We start from the raw sequence: 20229 nt of genomic DNA, 5'->3' as shown, positions 1-20229 counted from the left end.
CAGTGTTACAGTAAACACACCAACAGGCTGAAGGTAGTAAATACCAATACAAGTTTCCCACTATTCTAATACTTCATACAGCAGAATAAATTATACCATGATAATATACACACATGCGGAACAGAAAAAGGACTAAAGCAAAGCACAGGTGTCAGAAAGCAACTAAACAGGTTAAGGGGTCAAACAGACGGGAGGGGGGGGGTAAGGAGTTGTATGCTTTAAATATCCAAATGTTTATTGACGCAAGTGTTAGAAATGGGTTTGATACACTAAAGACGATTCTAAAATTCTTCCTTTTTAAAATATACACGAGTGAGGCGTCTAAGCGGAGCAGTTGGAGCTGCTGCTGCTGCTGCTGCTGCTGCGATTCAGTGCGGAGTCAACGTTGCTTTGACTTTTTCCTCCTGGAGTCCTATTGGTCCACAAATCAAACGAGACTCGGTTCAGTTTTCCCAGAGCAGAGAGGCTGTCTTCACCAGCTTCGTCATCATCATCATCATCATCATCATCATCATCATTGTCACACTGAGCCCAAGCCCCACACTTGAAGGCTCAGGAGTTCAGGTGTGTGAGGTCCATGGTCCAGTCCAGTCCGGTCAGCACTAATGATCAGTCTGTGATCTGAGATCGATCAGGTGGTCAAACACACCCTCCAGATGCTCCGACCTCCAGCCAGCTGTTCAAATGTTACAGTGGTCCCGTGGTCCAGGGAGTCTGTCTGTGTCACCAAGCTTCCACTTTTCCATTCAGCTCAGTTTGATCCTCTTTTATACAATATTAATTTCAACATTTTTAATGGAATTTATATATTTTTTAAAACTAATTTATACAAATTCATTCTAACCCGGGCCCAAGACGAACCAACCTTTTGGTCAAAACAGGTTAAACCAATTAAATACAATTAAAAAAAACAAAAAAAAACAAAAAAAAAAAACAGAAGAAAGAAACAAGCCAGTTAAGGAAACTCAAATCAAACATTTACTTCCACAGATCCCTTGCTTACTACCACTCAACATAGTTCTGTTTTAGTATAAAACATACTCTTTTATAAACAAACGATACACACATCTGCTCCAGCTACTTTACAGTTTTCAGTTTTTAAAAGGCGACTAAAGGACCAAATTCTGTCTCGAGATTAAGTTAACGATTCTGTGTACATCATCAATATCACACTGATGCCAATGGGAAAAAAAAAACAAAAAAAACACACGCATCTCAAGGGGGAAACAGCTGGTCCAGGATCGTGTCAAGTCAACTATGAGTGCTACACAAATGTCTCATATTCACTATTCTTTAAATTTTTTTCGTCTTTTTCTTCTTTTTTTTTTTGTACATTTCAGTGAGTACGTCAAGGTGGAGGATTAGTGGGGGGTTGTATTGGGGGTGGGGGGCTCCGGTCCAAACCAGAGAGGGGGGCCAATCAGTGGTATTACCTGTGCCCTTTCACAACTGACTGGATTATATGATTTTTCCAGAGTGCATGTGAATGGCACAGCTTGTGTGCTTTTTAATCTCATAACAGAAAGCGCTGGAATGCTTATATTCGTAAACGGAGCCTGTGGAATGTTTTGCAGGAATGCTTATTTAGTTGGAAAGTGGAAACTGACTGAAGGTGCATTTACAGAATGTGCTAATTAGTCTATAAAAACAGAAATACTGGCTGGTAATGGGAAGGGTCACTGTGAATTAGCTTTGACATTATATTTGTGTGATTTAATCTGCTTTACACTGTTTAAGTCACACAGGATTCCCTGGCAAATGGGGATTTGGGAGGAGTAAGGAGGCGGGGGGTGTGTGTGGGGGGATTGAGTTAGCCCTCCTTGGCAAGGTCCATATTTCTAAACAAAATACATTAATTTCCCAAATCCTGTTTTTGCAAACAATGCCCCCCTCCCCATGGACCGCGGCTAAGGATGGGATGGAGGTTAGAAGGGGAAAGCTATTGGCCGCCAAAACGCTGCTTTAATTCCCTGCAGAATCCATCCAGCCAGACTTCCCACAGAGTGGCCAAGTTCTTTAGGAATGTCAAGATGAATATGAAAGTGGGAAGGTCAAATCGCTCACGAACATTAGAGCTTGGGGAACAGGCAGAGGAACAGCAGCTTGGAAAACAATCATCCTCTCTTGTGAGACTGTGCCGACACGCAAACATGCACACGCAACAGACACTCACTCCCGAAAAAACCGTCCCAGTCATCCACTGTGTTTTACACACCAACATCTAACAGAGAAAAAGAGATACGAATGGAATCAAAGAACAACATAAATCACATTAACCATAATCATATAACAGCAACAATAATCTTAACAATATCAAAAAGGAACAAGAATAAGAGTCGCTCAAATGATATTGGCTTTTGTTAACTACTATGAACAGCAAGGTCAAAGTACATGTTGTTGATGGCTCTAGATGTGTGCTGGACTGCAGCCATGACAAACAGGAACCTGGCCCAAGGCAGCCAACTGTTCTTGGGTAGTCTGGGGTCCCGTCTGGCCCTCTGAGCAAAAAACAAAACAGGGGTTTGGGGGGCAAAGGGGGGTACGAGTACAAGGAGCAGGCAGAGCGGGGTGCCCAGAGTTTGAGAAGAGAGAGGGTGCAGAGCCGCCTGGTGGTTGACGATGGTGTGGAAAGTTTAGTTCCGTTCCCAGTAGAGCCTTGTCACACCGGCAAGCGTCACTTTTTCCTCCGGGAGCACGGCGAGGCCGCGCGTCTGTGCGCTGATGTCACGGCTGGGCTGCGGATCCGGCAGCGGCGGAGAGAGAGAGAGGCTGAAGCTGGAGTTTTGGAGTCCAGACTTTGATGGAGCATGGAGGAAGTGGGTGGCAGAGGAGCGGAGGAGGAGAGGTGTGTCGTCCCGCTGGGGGAGCACGCGGGCAGGCGGCGGGGGGGCTTCAGTAGGCCTGTCCCGTCTCCACCTGCAGGAGCCCCAGCACGGCCGAGTGGTCCCCAAGCTTCATCCTCCTCTGGGTGGACAAGCTCACATTCTTAGCTAGGTAGTCTACGGCAGCTGTGTGGAACAAGAAGACAGGAGAAGAAGAAGAAGAAGGAGGAGGAGGAAGAAAAAAAAACAAAGACAAGTCAGACAGGTGGTAGATTCCTCAGACATATGTCCTATTCACTCTCGTTTCACTCCTCTGATTAAGGTTGAAATAAGTTGTGGCAGAAGCCGGTGAGTCAAATGAAAAACAATTCACAGAGAAGAGAGTGAAAGATAAAAACAAACCCCTCCCCTGTCCCCTTGTCTGAGGTTGGCACGCTGCTGGCACCGAGCATGTGCGTCCTGGTAAAGTCTCCGTGCTGTCACTCAGACTGGGTCCCCGTGTGTGTTCTGTGTGCCAGTCTTCATTACACTTGGCATCTCTGATTTCATGCCCTCCACACTCCACATGGCCGATCATTTTCCTCCTCAGACAGCAGCTCTCTCCTCTCTCCTCCATTCATTACCCATCCACTGTGCTCAATCACCGTCTTAATTAACCTCACATCAGCTCACATCCGCGCTGCCGTCAGTTTGGTGCTGCTGACAAAAAACGCTGGTGCGCACACGCGGGAAAAAAAAAAAAAAAACGTGACGGATCGGCACGCGCTCACGTGCATCCATGCACCACGACACAAACACATAAAAAAAAAAACAAAGAGAGAGAGAGAGGGAAGCAGCAGATGCGCAACACACCAGATCACCACTAGAACCTGTGTTTAAACGCTCACAAATGTGGCTGCAGCTCGGCGCTGGCTGGCCGGCTCGTTGGGGAAGTGTGCTTCATTTTACCTCATGAATGGCTGTGACAGCATCAGTCAATTATGCTAATCTAATAAAGCAAACTCTTTCCTGCCCTGAGGGTGTGAGCGTTTGTGTGTGTGTGTGTGATGGAGACGAGAGAAAGAAGGGGAAAAAGAGAGGTGGGCAAGAGGACACTGTGGCCCCTGAGGGTGTGCCGCTCTTTGAAGTGGCCCTCTCCTCTTACCCATCCAAGTGGAGTGGGGTGTGACCGAGGAGGCAGCTCTCTAGGAGGACGCTGGTGGTGTTGGTGGTGGGGTGAGTGGGTGGTGTGTTGGGGAAGGGGGGCGGGGGGTCTTTATCAAGAGCACGTGTCTGCCTCCACTAACCAGGGTGCAAAGGTCAGGAGGCTCTCTTGCCCGGGAGCGAGGCATCACTTCACAGGCTTTTTAAAAAAAAAAAAAGTCAGTAAACTTAAAAGGAGGATGGAGACAAACGACTCTCACTCTCACTGGGAAAAAAAAAAGACAAGAGCGCTCAGTTTTGTGTTAAGTTGTGTTAATGGCACGGCGTTTTTACTCACTCTGGCCGTACTGGCTGTACTGGTAGCCCGCGGTGACGGGGTCAACGCTGTAGCTGGTGGCGCTGTAGGTGGGGGGGCAGTAGGACTGGGAGGAAGCCAGGCTGTCCACGCCCTTGATGGTGTCGGAGCGCTGGCTGCAGCTGGCCGAGATGGGGTTGGAGCTCTCCAGGCTGCCGTGCAGGGGGGAAATGGAAAAGTCGTGCTGGGGCTGGGAGGGTACGGCGCTGGGGTTACTCAGGATGCTCATCACCTGGGGGGGGGGGGAGAAGGGGAAAGAGGGGGAACGGGGGGGACGGAGGATGTTAGAAATTTGGAAAATTGAGGATCAAAGCATTGACAGAGTAGAGGGAAAGTACTTTTTTCCCTGCAAATATAGAGCTATCCTGGCACTTCACGGTAAAGATGCAGGATAGAAATACACCATTTCAACTTTGAAATAGGGAAAAGGGGAAAAACTTGCCCCCATTTTTTTTTTTTTTTTTTTTTAAAGAGCAGGGTAAAGGATACAAGGAGGGCGATGAGGTTAAAAAAAAAAAAGGAGAAAGGGAACAAGAGAGACTGTTTCCATTAGCTGGCGCTGCCAGTAAGTGTTCTGCTGTGGGACAGAAGGGTCCCAGGGTGATAATAGACCCACCATCCATGCCAGACAGCCCCTGTCCCGGAGCCTGAGGCCTGAGCCTGAGCCTACAGCACAACAAGCACCAAGGGAGTCCCTAATCCCTCGCCCCTAGCCTACCCATCTCATGAATAGTAATGGAGTTGGAACTGGTAAATGATCCCCTCAGATCCCCACACAAAGTAGGCTCCACAAACCTCACTGAGGGGCCCGCTGATACTGCAGGTTGGGGCTCGCCTCCATATTACAGTGTGTATATTATTCATAGTGCATAAAAGCTTCCAATTCAATATTCTAGATTAATGTAATAGCATGTGACACTCGTCAGAAGAAGGTCTCAAAGTATGGTAAAATGGAAGAGATTACCTCCAGTGCTACCTCAGTCTGCAGCGCAGCGGCCGCAAACACTGGCAGCAATTTTGTTTTCTTATGCTGCAAGTTTCTTTAAGTGAAAAAGGGAAAGTGGCGTGTGTGTGTGTGTGTGTGTGTGTGTGGGAGGGGGTGGTAAAAAGAGAATTGTCCCACACATGCTTCCCTCCTATTGCGGGGAAACCTTCCTTTCAACATCAGGTTCATGTTGAGTTTCGCTATGCTGCACTGGCCTTTGGCCCCTTGGCTGCTAAACCAATTAGCCCATCATGGAGGTGGTTACACAGGGGTGATGCACATGCAGACATATGTTTGCATGCATGCACACACACACCCATACACACACACACACACACATGACACAACCATATAGGCAGGGGCGAGCCAAACAGTGCACAAATGATGCACTGCGCCAGGAATATCCCGCAGAGGGAAAATCAACCATATTCTGCAAATTAATCATATCTTTAGAAAAACGGCCTCCCAGGAAATTCGAAGCACTCGAATCACATCAGAAACATAAAGGCTGGTTAGTCATTTCCACATGTTAATTCTATCAGTATGGAAACCCCCATCGTCCCCTCCACATCTGCAGACGGAGCATGTGACATATATCCATAAGAGGGAGATTCATGGCCCTCTTCATGCCGGACACATGTGATGCTCCCTCCCATATGGAGCCGAGCTGCTCACTCTGAAGACCAGGAGAGCGAGTCCTGGTGGTTTTGCATTGGCAGAGAGTGAGTGAGTGAGTGAGTGAGTAGTGGGTGGGGGGAGGGTGGGGGCTTGTTAAGTGTCCTGAGAGAGACAGCTGGAGGGCAACAGTCCATTTTAGTCATTGGTTAATTGAAGCTCGATTACATCGCTTCCTCATGAAACAGAATGGCCGACAATCGGCTCGATTATTCTTCATGCTCGTGAAAGTTCTTCAAAAGAAAATGACTTCTTATCGTGGACGTGGTTGCAGTTTTGCTATTTTAGTGAATTAGAGAACGGATGGGCCACTTGTGAGTCTGACAAGTGTTGTCATCTGTGGGGATGGGGCTATCATTAAAAAGAAGAAGAGGAGGAGGAGGAGAAGGGAGAAGAAGAGCATCCAGCTTAATGATTGAAGGTTTCCCACAGGGAAGAGGGATAAGCTCTTCAGGAGTCCTCAGCTTTTTGTTTGCTTTTAGCTTTTTGCTCACGCTGTTAGACAAATATCTGACTCCCATCGCTGATCGCTGATGAATGTAGAGAGAGACGTGAACTCATCTATCAGACGTCAGGTCGGACCTGAGCGTGAGTCATTCAGCCTCTGAACACGACTCAGATCCGTCCCTCTGCTTCTTCAGAGCACGTCTCTTATGTTTTCCTTGGGTCAGTTTTAATTGCTACTTTGATGTCGCCGTAAAAGTCCCTTCAGCTCACATTCGAGTGTTACTTTAGCTTAGTCACATTACTTTAGTCACATTTGCTCGTAAAAAACATTTGCTGCTGGATACCGCCGCTTAATGCGCACTATGTAAAACAAAACTTTATAGATATAAAATTCTGGCATGAAGTGTATTATTCCTGCTGGTGGTGTGGGTTAAACCCCCCCCCTCCCCACACACACACATACACATACACATACACATACACACACACTCTCAGCCAATATATTCAGAAATAAAGAGCTTTTTCCTACTTTTCTAAACATTTAAAATCCACAGAGCTAAACATGTCGATGCTGATGATGTGATTTTGGATCGACTGGGTTATTGCTGAGATCTTGTGCACCAGGATGTGGCTCGGTCTCATTAAATTACACATCTCAGTACACACACACACACACACACACACACACACACACACACACACATTAACCAACACTTGTGGAGTTTAATTTGGTGTAAAATTTTAGAGCATAGAGAGAGAGAGAAAACTTAACCACAATGTTTCCTAATATAGGAAAGGAAGCACTTCATCCCTGTGTCTCTCCATCTCTCTCTCTCTCTCTCTCCTCCCCCCGTGCCCCTCACCACCTCCCTTTCTCTCCCTGCATACGGCGTCCTCAGCAGCCCAGAGTTCGTTTGTTGTTTGACGTTGTGTGAGTGCTGGTTTGGGAGATAATGTGAGCCAGGACCCAGTTTAAAGGACAATGCTCCAGGGCGTTCCCTGCCTCTCTCACACACCCCTCCCCTCACCCTCTCCCTCTCCTTTTTTCCGCTCCTTCTCTACAGATAGATTACTTTATAAATAATAATAAAAAAGTAATTAATTCTCTCAACTTCTGAGCCCTCCAGCCTGTGGCGAAGTGAATGGGGAAGTGTAAATTGATACAATGTGCATCCTTTCAGATAAATAAATAGTGCACTTGAGACACAAAAAGGGGCCCTTTCATACCTCCCTAATTTCTTCAACAGTCAAATTACATTTTTTTTTGTCTGCACCAATGTTTGACGAGTTTGTTCTTTGTTGGTTTTCCTTCCAGAATAAAACAATGAGACAGACACAGAGCTGAGAGAAACCCTGCAAGACTGAGACAAGAAATAAAAAACACCCAAAACAAACAAAAAGAAGGGGAACAAAGTCAGTAAAGAAAAAGGATGCAGATGTGCCACAAGAACAGCGTTTTCTTTTTTTATTGTTGAAATTATAGGCTTGAATTATTTTATTCTAATATTTTGTGTAATTCTGAAATGTGCAGCACTCATGTCTTTTTATACTTTGCAATATGGACCTGACGTGTCTCAGATGTGCGAACCAACACTGCAACTGTTTGTCCCCCATTCAAGCAAGTGACGATAACAACCGGGTACATGGACTCATGGAACTGTGTTGGACTGAAACAACACAAACTGACAAAAGGGAAGAGAGGAAACACAGCAGTGAAAATATGAGAGCCTATAGAAAGAGGTTGAAGGGGGGGGGGGGGGGCAGCAGGAGAAAGTGATATAGACTGAGTGAGAGGAGAAGTGGAGGCTTTGGGAAGTACAAAGACTCCTGTAGGACTGCACTGGCCTGAGGGCTAGCCTGCCTGGAGAGCTGATAGGAGCCCCTTCTGTTCCATTCCCGGCGCCAGCGCCAACACACCCCACTCCACAAATACTCTTAATCTGCGCAAGACTGGATTAGTTCCTCTGTCACCGATAGCTCCCCGTTCTGCCCAAATCAAAATGCCCCCAAGATGTACCTTTAAGTTAGGCAGAGGTCACCGGGGCAGACGGGGAAAAAAATGAGCACTCCAAATGTCTGTAAGTTATCTGAGTGGTGCAGAGTGGCATCTTGCACCTTAGCAGATCTGCCTGGCTGATACCCGCCTCAGCAGAGAGTGATTAAAGATCCACAGTGATGGCACTGAATTTCAGATCAATATTTGAAGGCCAGTCCTGAGGGGGTGATTACAGGAAGAGAATGCTGTTTAATTCTGTGACCCAGGAGTCACACAGATCCAGAGACTGGAAAGAGTCTGACTTTGAGAGAAACCAAAAAAAAAAAATTAAAGGTACACCCTCTTAAAAATATATATGAAGCGCAAATCCATCGATGCTTGTTACATAAAAATGTGTTTTTCATAAGCACAAATCCTTGTTTACACCTAATAACCTGGTCTAAAACACGGATGAAAGCGGTAAATAACAAATGAAAATATCAGGGCCCCCCCCCTCCCCTCCTCGCCCCTCTCCAAGTCAGTCGACTCCTGCTCCCACAACGTCCCACCCTTCCCCCCATCCCTCACATGAGAGGGCCGGCCCAGCAGGCAGTAAGGCCCCTCATCTGAGCAGACAAAATGACTATTTAAAAATAACAGTGATTGCATAAATTGAATTAAAGCGTTTTGGTCACGGAGGGAGGTGGCGCGAGGGGTGGCGTGGGGCCGCGGCAGACAGCCGGGGACGGTGGCAGGCAGCAGATGACGGGCTCTGGCCTGCATGCCACTGCGTTAATTGGCTGCGGCACATTAATAAAAACTGAAAAGTGTCTTCCAACCACGAGGATGAAGAGACAGAAGCAGAATGAGAGGTAGAAGAAGAAGAAGAGGGGTGGGGAGGGGCGGTTGATGCTGGAGGGAGAGAGATGGGCCTTTGAAGAATGTGGTGTGTGTGGTGGTGGTGGGGTGGGGTGCTAATTGTGTTCAATTAAGAGGCTGATTGGCACTGACAGAATCTGGGCATTGACAAGTCAGGCACAGATGAGGACGATTAGCGGGCACTGGAACAAGCTGTCACTCCTCACAACATGTTAGCTGTCCTGCGCCTGTGTCCCCTCTCCCCTGTGTCTCCTCTCTCCCTGCTCAGCCATTCAAAGGGAAGAATAAAACAAATATCAAATCTATTTTCAGCCTTATCCACATCTTCTCCGTGCAAGTTTTCATTAAGCTAAATCCACACTAGCCCCCTCTAGCCGGTGCTAGCCTCAGTGTTGAAGAAAGCACAGCTGCACAAGCTGGGAGAAGATCTCCCCCTCCCTCCTAAACACCCCACAGTATAAGCCATAAACTTGGCCCTGCACTAACCAGAGGTTAATATGCCGTCTATTGGACTGCAATTGGAGAACGTGTGGGGAGCAATCCTCTATTCTCTGCTAGTGATATGCTTGAGTAACTATGGGATGGATTCAGCCACTGGGAACAAGAGAGGCCCCCTTCAAAGCGCACACACAGACGCACATGCACGCACGCACGCGCGCACACACACACACACACACACACACACACAGACTTCAACTCTCTGCACCTTGCACCAACGCCTCTTCTAAATTAAACGGCAGATTTTCTGATTCCAGGAGAGTGGTTTCAGCGGAGGCAGGGCCTGTGTGTGTCTGAGGGAGCAGCTCCAGGAGGAAAGCGAGGCGGATCGAGGGAGAGGAGGAGGAAAAAAGGGGGAGGACGGGGAGGAGGAGGAGGAGGAGGAGGAGGAGGAGAGGGGAGGGGGTTGTTTGCTAAAAACAGCAGGGGCCAGGTCTAGTGAAAAATGTCAGGTCAAATTGTTCTTGACAGTGTTAATATCTGCACCTCATAGCCATAATTACATGTAAATAAATAGTGAAATAGCTCTCAGCTGGAGACTGAGTAGGGAGAGCTGCTGCATGAGACAACCAGCTGAGGACCCAACCACCTCCCATATTCTCATCTTATTGTCAGGAGGAAGAAAAGGAGAGAGGGGAAGATACACATGAAATGATGCGTGCTGGAAGCAGATACTCATATTTTCTTTTTCCTTTTTTTTGTTGGGCTTTTTTAGTTTAGTTTAGTTTTTTTCACAGGGGCTAAGAAAACTGTCAGTTGGATAAACTTTGTACACGGGTCACGAGTGTGAGGCGGCAGCGAACGAGAGGGTAAGTGGAGTAAAGTCAGGAGCCAGTGAGGGACATGCAGGGAGAGACAGAGAGGAGGTGTGTGTGGGGGGGGGGGCAGGATGAGAAAACGTGGGTGAGAAGAGAAAAAAAGTCAGAGAGAGTATTAATCACAGCTATGCACCTGTCAGAGTGGCATCTGGAACTAACGGGAACCACATGCAGCTCGACAACATCCCAAACCTCCGGCTAGCAGGGCAGGTTCACAGCAGACCAGCCCTCTGTTCCCCAGCCATCCCATAACCCTCTGCACCCTGACCCTTGGCCCGTAGAGATAGGTCACCCAGCGTATGTCCCACCGACACTTCACCTGCCCAGCAGCCTACTATTACTACTACAAGTAGCTTTATTATTATCATTTTTATTATTGTTATTACAGTTATTATTATTATCATTATTATTATTGTTATTATTATTATCATTATTATTATTGTTATTTCAAGGCAAGTCACCTTCAAATTGTGTGTGTATGAGGCAGTAAATCTCCATAGATGAGCATGTGACACACTGTATGCCTGTGTGTAATAGGTAGTTTAGATAGGATCGATGTCTGTGCCTATACTTTAATAAAGGCAGTACCACTCTCCACCTTATAGGCATTTCAGCTGCGTGGGACACACAGCATGTGAATCGGTCTCAGTCATTTTCCTCCTTAAATCCCCATCTTCTAGGATTTACTGAAATTCATATTGGCTGCCTCTGCAAGATAAATGTAAATCACATTCCCTTATATTTACTATTTATCAGGATGCAGCAGCTCACTTTCAGCAGGAAATATCTCTCACCCGCACACAAACACCCTTGCATTTAAATAGCATTTTTATTGTCCGCCGTAGCCTTTCATCTGGGCGTAGGGAGAAGAGCTGCCTCTCCAGGGGAGAGAGTTGGAGCAAGAGAGGAAGGTGGGGAGAGGGAGAGAGAGAGAGAGAGAGAGAGAGAGAGAGAGGGAGGGAGAGAGAGAGAGAGCAAAGCACTATTGGCAAGGCATCATGGGATGATAAAAAGCCAAATGGAGGGAAGGAAGGTTGGTAGGTGAAAAATAGATGATGAATACACAAAGCTCCGACCAAAAATATTTTGGAATGAAAAGGAAAATGGCTTCAGCCGGGTGCTCAAGAGACCTTAAGAGCTGCAGCTATAGCAACACATGGCTCAGGTGTACAGACGGATAGGGAAACTGTAGCACTGTCTCAGCTACTTGCAAATGAGGTCTGCCTGTGAAGCAGCAGCTGTCACCGTGATGCGCTCTACAAGTGGTGCAAGCGGCTCCGAGTTTAGACTGCAAAAAAAAAAAAAAGTGCTGTTAAATGACATCATACTTGTAAAAGCTGCGCGTGAACCTCACGACTGTCTGCAAAAACTGCAGGAACAAACCACGACACGGGATCATATGGAGGACGGCGCGACGCGAGGAGACAGCCGCGGCGGGTGCGGAGGTTCAATTCTGGTGTCACAGATGGAGAATCTTTCCTCAGAGTTCAAAAGTGTCGCAAAACAACAGCAAACACTAATAATCTGTTCAGAAACAGTATAGCCAGTGGATATGATTTACAGTCCCTGGATTTTCTTGGCAGCTGCCAACAGCAGGTCTCTTTTTTCTGAAAGCCTCTTACATCTTTTTTTATACTTGCCAAATTGAAACAGTATTTGTTTTAATGGGAGTTCTAATTAACCAGTATGTATTCCCCCTCTTGCACTGCGAGTGGCTGAGCTATGAATGCAGGCTATGTGCTCATCCCCTTTGATTTGTTGTCAGTGGAGCCTGCCAGCTGACACAGTGCCCGGTGAGAGGCTTAATGCCCAAGTTTTAATAATGTGGGGGACTACATGAATCTCCCCCTCTCATTGGTATTCAGGTGCAGAATGTCTTGTTAGAAGTCAGGGAGGGAGGCGGAATGAAGCCAGAGCTCCAGATTGTTCCGTACATTTTCCCCTCTCCATTTTTTTTTTTTTTTTTTGGCAACAGCAGAGCTTGCTTCTTAAAAATAATTCATCCCGTTTTTAAAAGAAGCGTCTGCGCTAGCTAATGGAAGAGCAGCAGCACAGTTTGGAGTCTCCCCTGGCTTATCTCTCTCAGACAGTTGTGGGGAGTCGCTGGTGAGCATGGTGTCAGCGTGCGTGGTACGGTGCAGCGCGGCGCGGGCAGGCAGGCCTGGGGACACAGATCAAAGGGAGGCAGGGGTGAGAGCCGCTCTGCCTCTGATCCCGTGTACGTGTGTATGTGTGTGTGTGTGTGTGTGTGTGTATGCGTGGAGGCCCGGCCCACTCACACAGCCCAAAGGCCCTCCTCAGATACACACACACACGCACACATCCTTGTCATTCCAAAACACACAACACTTTCATAAAACTGCAAAACAGGAAAAAAAAAAAAAGTTCCTCACAAAACTTTGTGAACTTCCTTCATCAAAACGGCAATAAAAATCTCCATCCACCGTACCTATAGAGTTCACTGACTTCCAGCTGTTTCTATCATGTCCAATCATCTGTGGACACACCGCTGCATGCATTCAACAGTGCGCAAGAGAAACGCTTTTTGTTATTTCTGTTTTATTCCCTGTTGTCATTTCTGGAAATTTCTCTGAGGAGTGAAACCCAAGCTCTGCCACTGAGCTCTCCTCTTGCCGTATGGCCTCAGCTCTCCAAGTGCAGTTCAGTTGTTTTCTTTCCTCTCCCAGCAGGTGTCCCTGTCATGCAGTAATGAGGAATTCAGCCCAAATGTCTCCCACCAAAAAATGCCATGCCCATGAACAGCGCTTCAAAGAATCACTTGAAAAGTATCTAAAAGGCTCTTTTCAGCCCCGTGTTATCAGGCTCTGTTGAAAAATATACAACGTTTCTTAAGAGATGTCTGCGTGTTGGCAGCAGGCAGCTCTCCAAGCGTGACCTCTTCAGTGAAAGCACTGCTGTCAGTCCAAAGCAAATATTATTTATTTGTTTTCTCGTCAGCGTATGCAAAATTCAAATTTGGAGCATCATGATGAGGTGAAAAATATATTTTAAAAAAAAGGAAAAATACCATAATGAAAAGGCAGACATCAGCTTAAATCCTCAGGTGAAGATGGCTGCAGAATACAGGAATGCCTGTCCTCCGTGCCCTTGCCTTTCCTTCTCTCTAACACCTGCTGTGCCGCTAAATGAAACAAGACCAACAACAAAACACACTTCTGGTTTCATACCTTTTGCCCAGCCATGCACAGCTTCAGTCTCACCACCTCTAATACACTGCCTCCCTCAAACCAGCCAAACACGCTGTATATCCCACAATGACAGCAACTAGTTTTGAGAGTGGATAGCTTTTCCACCGCCTGTAATGGGAAAATGTGTGCTGTCGGGATAGGTTATGGGATTGGGATGGACGCGAGCTCCTGTCGGGACTGCTGAACGCTGCAGGATTCCATTACAGACTTGGCACCTCGCCACCACAGCCCATTTACTGGGAATCAGAGAATTTTTGTCAATCTTTACAGCATCCACTAGGCCATCAATGCCAGACACTTGAAGAAATCGCTCACACATACCAATGCACAAGCATATCTCCTGCAAACAGATGCTGTCTGTAACTTACAATATCAAATTCTCATTTCCATCTCGATAGAGTGTCTGTTTGTGTTCCCTTTTTTTCCATTACAGGGGAGGGAAAACAGGAGAGGGAAAACATGCTGTAAATCATGAAAAATAAACTGCAAGGTGTCGAATGTGTGTTGATAATTTTCCGAAGCTGACACTGATTTGCTGTTTGTGTTTTTTTTTTTAAAGAATTGTTTAAATACAAGCAAAGACAAAGCGAGGTCTGGCCTGGACAAGGTGAACTGAATGTTTATTGTGTTGAGTTTTTCTGTGTTGTGGATGGCTGCATGTTTGTGAAGTGACAGAGAGAGAGAAAGAGAGAGAGAGAGAGAGAGGCTGCCCAGCCCTACAGGACCCTGCACCATAGAGTGAACTCTGATTCTGCTGTCAGTGGGAACATTCATCTCCATGCTGAGAGACTGATAGGAATGCCACATAGCATTCTGCATGCATTCAATACATTTCAATTCTGTGCAGGACAAACATGGTGTGACACATCAAAACCACTCCACACCACATGCATATGCCCTGCAACAAAAAAATAAAATAAATGAAAAAAAAAAAATAAAAAAAATGAAAATAAATAAAATACTTCAAAAAAATAATTTAAATTGCATTTCAGGTGGGTTTCGATAAAGACTTTCGTCAAAAACCACTCGATAGAGTAATTGAATACTGAAAATCCATGCTGTACAGTTGCCCAAAGGCTCCTGTTCTAATCCTCACTATGACAGGAAATGTTTAATATCCCAACACATTCTTGAATGCCTGCACAGAGAGGCAGAGAAAGCGACAGTGCACCCCATGCCAGTATTAGAGAGAGCCATTAATGAAAAAAAAGAAAAAAAAAACGACTCCATGTTCCTGGTGTTTTTGTGCAGGTTTGCAGTGAGAGCATTAGCAGTTAAAGCCCCTGTGCCACGATTAACAATCAAACACGCTGTGAGCCTCCATGTTATCCTCCGTCGCTCCAGCAGGAGAGAAAATCTCTTTTTTGTCACAAAATCCTTAATTCTTTCTTCTCTGAAGAAAGAGGGTAATACCAAGAATGTTTCCAATCTGCTTTGAGAAATATTTGAAGAAGAAAAAAAAAAACTCCCAATAAAACACGTGTGAACGACGGGGTAATTGTGGACAAATGCAGCATTGAAATTCATTTTCAACTCTTTACACACCATTTCAATCTTATTTTCTGCCTGTTAACCACATCTTGTTGGTGAGGGTGGGCAAGACTGGCCAGTATTGATGGGTAATTGTGTATAATTCACTCTGTACACACGATGTGCATCAATACAAATCATTTTTCATTCTGTGCTACTTAAGGCTCAACCCTCACCATAGAGTCGCATTTAAATGCTCATTAGGGGAGGTGTCCAAAGAGGTTAACATGTGAAATCCAGCGTTTAGGAGGGAAGGGAGCAAACATAACATGCGCACACAGTATTACACATTAAGACGGCTCAGAAGTCATAGATATTTTTGGGTATTTGCACAGATTTAAACTGCAGCAGGAAAGTGGGGGTATGAGAGCAGGTGAAGTGACCAGAAGGAAAGGGAAAAACACACATGTGGAGAGGACGACACCTCCGTCACTCTGCACACTGGAAATCATATAGTGGAGACAAGAAGAAAATCACACATAGCACTGGAGTCTTCCAGCTGCAGACAATTACGTGAAGAAGATTATGGGTCTACATTTATAAGCTTTAGCTAATTATTTCATCTGCATGTGTTCTCACTGCACAGCGCAAGGATTTAGATGTCCCAGGAAAGTCGAAAAACCTCTGTTTGGAGCAGCTTGAGTACTTGCGGTACTATCAAGATGAATTTTAATTTGTTGATGTTAATCCAATTGTTTTACAAATGTAGCAATTTAGAATAGCTAGAATAAATCCAGGGCTTTGGAAGGCGAACATAAAAGCCCACACTGGCAGTTATTTTGCTGAACATGCTGTTTCTGAATTTTAATTTCAGTCAAATACAATTACATATTCTGAGGAGAGAGAGGAGGAGGGGGAGGGGGAGGAGGAGGAGGAAGAGGAGGAAGAGGAAGAGTGTTAACAGCACCTATAGAGGGAACGTATAGATGTGGTATATATCTGGACTGACCTGTGGGGAGAGCCCGTTGCCGACAGGGTTCATGTGGTTGCTGGATGCTGAGGGGCTCATGAAGGTATCAGAGTAGCTGGAGAAGCTGTGGCGATTGGACGACAGGCCGTAAGCAGAGCTGCTGTCAGCACCCAGACCTCCCTGATGCATGGAGGATGGAGGCAGGGGCTGGGGTCTGTGCAATGTACTGCCCTCTGACACACACAAAAAAAACACACACACAAAAAGTGCCCAGGTAAGAACAAATCCAGGAAAAATAATATCAAAAGCTCAACAGGAAACCTCAAAGTGTAAGCCTGGGAGGTCAGAGGTCAACCGTCAAATGTTCTTCCCTCAAATTCTTTACCAATTTCTACTCATCTCTTTACATTAAAATGTTGCAAAGGACAAATATGAAGCAAAGGCTTGTTTCTGTCCCACTGTGACAAAGCTGTGATTGTAAAGATAATTACTTGCTGCATGGCTCTTATATGCAGCAAATACTTCATATATAATTATAATGCTGTTAACATGAACATATGGATGACATACCCCCAAATAAACAACACTAATGCAATCTAACAAAATTAGATTTAACTGGGAGCATGCTGTATGTTTCAGATGGATGGCTTTGTGGGGCCTTACCCTGTGATAGCGTGGTGCTGGGGTAGCTGGACTCTGGTAGCTGGTATGTGGGTAAGGTTGGCATGCCCGTGGGTGGGAATCCTCCAGGAAGCAGGTGGTTGAAGGCCGCTAGCTGATTGGCCCCGGCCTGTTTACGCCACCGAGCTCGTCTGTTGCTGAACCACACCTACAGAGGAAATGAGAGTCTCATAAAGCACACAATTTCACAGTTGAAATTCTTCCTTTTTTTTTCTTTTTTCTTTTCTTTTTCATTTTCACCTTTGAACGCTGAAATCCTGCAGGTTTCAAATTGGTTTTGTTTTATCTTGCGTTCGCTAAAACTCAATTTATGCCTGTGCGGTGAGCATTTGACTGCAGAGGACCCTCTGCAGAGTTGGCAGGCTCCTGCCACCTGTGATTAATCTGCCGGTTAATGTGAGTGGTGGTGCTGGTGGTAGCTGAGAGTCAGTAGTCCCTGTGGGAGCTGCCATAGAGGCTCAGTGGTCTGTCCCTGTTGTTCTTAAGTGGCTGAAGCTGTGATCTGTGTAAACAGGCTGCCCTAAGCCTCCTTCAGAGAGGAGAAGTCATTTAAAGGTCAGAGGTAGGCCACCAGTCTCCACATCACGCATCTCAGCTATGTTTGGGAAACAGTTAGAGGCTTTGAGAGGGGGCCATCGCTTCTTCACAGTGGAGATGGCAGGGAAACATCAGCTGCGACTGTGCAGCTTTAATTTGGTTGTTTTAAAGCTTTAAAAGTCAGTTTGAAGAAAAGTGTTTTCACTTTGGAGTGGAGACGCAGAATCGTGAGGCCGCAAACAGAAAAACGCTCGCAAAGTGAGCAGCACTAAAGCGCAGACACACAATGTCAATTGCCTGAATGAAAAGGGGGAAAAATAGGACTCTTTTGAACTGCGAAGATTTACACATTTTAAAAAGGCTTCTGCTTCAACAAAACACGAATATAATCAGGGGCTTTTGAAAAGAGCCAGCAACCTGTTCCATTTAACCAAGACAAGGCCCGGGCTTCACTGTGTGCTAAGGGTTGAAGGACATTGATCTATGCCTCGCACAGGCAATTCATCAGAGTTTAATACACTGTCAGCGCAGTTCATCTACTGTTGTGTTTCAAACGGCCCGGGCTATTGTGAGAACACATGAAAGAGGGGGACAAAAGCCCCTCCATACGCCACTGAGAACACTGGGCACAAAGAGGGGGCGTCCCTTTTAAACAGGTCTTAAAGAGGGACACTTTCAAGGGGACTTACACAGCGACATACTCGCTGCCTTTCGGGGGCTGCCTCTTTTTTTTTTGTACACACAAACATACATATAAACTCGTATAGGCCTACAAGGGATCTCAGCCCAACAGAGATCTTCATTTGAATGTGGTTTCTTTTCCCCACACAGAAACTGCCTCTGCGAAGTGACTTTTTTTCCCCCCTTTTTTTTCTCTAGCTCATATGGAGTTTAGTTGGGAGAGCTTACGAGACAGAAAATGGGATGCAACAGGCGACGACCGTGCCGGGCGAAACCTCAATTACGCAACTGGAAAACCAACAGGAAATCTTTATCTCAAGCCCAATCGCCTCCAAAGACCCCATCTCAATCCCTCCGTCAGATATTCCAAAACAAATGTGGTGTGTGGCTCCAGTGAAATTTCTGCTATTGGGATGTAGTGGAGCGTGGTCCAAGGTCTGAACTAAGCTCCTACTGGGCCAGACAAACAGCTGCCTGGCCCAGGGGAGGGAGGAGGGGGGGGCACACCCCTTCCTTCCACACACTCCCCCTCACCCCACCCCACAGTGCCACTTCACCTCCGACCTCATCCACTCACCCCACCCCTCTTTTATGTTCACTTTCACTTCCTTCCCCCTTTTGTCATCCAAGCTTAGGAAGGAGGTGTTCCATCATGGCAGACAAAAAACACTTAAACGTTGAAGTCGTTTTTTTTCTCTCTCTCTTTGCTCTCAGTGCACATTATATACCGGACATTTCCCTTGCTTTTTACTGTAGATTTAATGTAAATTTGGACTGTTTAAATTAATCGTAATCACTTTGCTAGTTTTATGTTTCCATACAATTAAAATTAGGGCAGCCAGGGATTTTCAAAAATGTCTCACTCATTAGCTGTTAGTACATCACTTCTTAAAACCAGTAGTCATACAACTACTGGAAAGGTGTTTCCCTTCTGATCTGACCCAGCCTCCTTGAAACGTTTTATGACATTTTATTTTATTTTTTTCTCTGTGGGAAAATGTAATTAGTGGTTGTATTATGTCCAGTGGCAACCTTTGTTCCAGGGAAGGAAGTGCATGTTTTTCTACACCAAAGAAGTTGTTCAGAGGGTTACGACCACAGGGCGCGTGAGCCATGGGACCAAATCCTGAATCCCATCTGTGGTTACCAAAAAGACCATGGTTTTGTTTAAGTCTAATAGCTTCAAGAAGTCGCCATTGATTGTTCCAGTCTTAAAGCAATAGAGACCAAATGCTGCCAGTGGCTCAACATAACCATAAATAACAAAGATCATGCTCTAGCTGCTACTAGCAGACGCTGGAGGGAAGACAAACGCATTTCCAGTTCCAGTTGTTTGGTATCATCATTTTTTTGTTTTGTGTCTTTCAAAATGTATCTGCCATTCAAATGTACAGGAACTGGCTGCAGCTGTACTGTCATTGTCCACAGATGCAGGTGCGCTGTGTCCACTTTAACACTGTATAATGGGACAAGAGAGGAGCGCGTGTCACCGACTGAATGCTTTCTCCAGCGGCCATCAGACTGTCAGCACAGACTGGGATAAACATGTGCACAAGTGGTGATGCACATGCGCACGTGTGCCCATACGCCATCACAAACATGCATACGTCGCGAGCACGCGCTTGCGCATAAACACACGTGCACCTCACACAAACTAACACACAGCCTGAAGCTGAGGATTTGAGGCTCCGCTCTGGAACCTGATCACAAAGTCACCTTGGACCACAGATTCTCCTCTGCTTTTCCCCCAATCCGGTTTAATTCTCTGCAGCACAGAGAGCTGCTGCGCTCCTCCATGTCTCCCTCTCTACCTAGAAATGTACAGCCGAATTCATGTGGCTCACTTCTGTCTCGTTGTCACGGACTAAAAGGCTTCCCCGCATCCAGTGCACTTGGACACGTCTGCGCTGCATCTCTGTATCATTGTGGAGAAAGTTTTGAGAGGGAAGGAGGGATGGGGGCGGGGTGGTGGTAGAAGAGCAGTAACCCATCTTAGAAGTCAAGCTTAGCCCAGGCTTGTGAAACAAAAGAGGAAGACTTGAAGGAAGACGCAGCTGGAGGAGGACAAAGGGTGAAGGTTGTTC

At 46.1% G+C, this 20229-nt stretch overlaps 1 protein-coding gene across 2 annotated transcripts in view; it reads right to left on the bottom strand.

Annotated features, from left to right (window-relative positions):
- Positions 1-818: 818 nt before the first annotated feature.
- Positions 819-20229, bottom strand: part of pax7a (paired box 7a) — a 46498-nt gene continuing 27087 nt past the window's right edge. The window contains exons 6-9 of one of the 2 annotated variants that reach the window (XM_085777499.1): positions 16910-17075; positions 16286-16479; positions 4303-4552; positions 819-3008 (exon numbers count right to left, since the gene is read on the bottom strand). In XM_085777499.1, coding sequence (XP_085633625.1) covers positions 2893-3008; positions 4303-4552; positions 16286-16479; positions 16910-17075 — 726 coding nt within the window. In that variant the 3' untranslated portion in view covers positions 819-2892. The remainder of the gene's footprint in view (positions 3009-4302; positions 4553-16285; positions 16480-16909; positions 17076-20229) is intronic. The other variant, XM_085777500.1, reaches the window with a different exon arrangement.

Source organism: Trachurus japonicus, chromosome 5 (assembly GCF_045865225.1).
Source record: "Trachurus japonicus isolate A0001 chromosome 5, Traja_1.0".
Lineage (NCBI taxonomy): Eukaryota > Metazoa > Chordata > Actinopteri > Carangiformes > Carangidae > Trachurus > Trachurus japonicus.
Note: the sequence above shows the minus strand (reverse complement) of the source record. Positions and strands in the feature narration are given on the sequence as shown.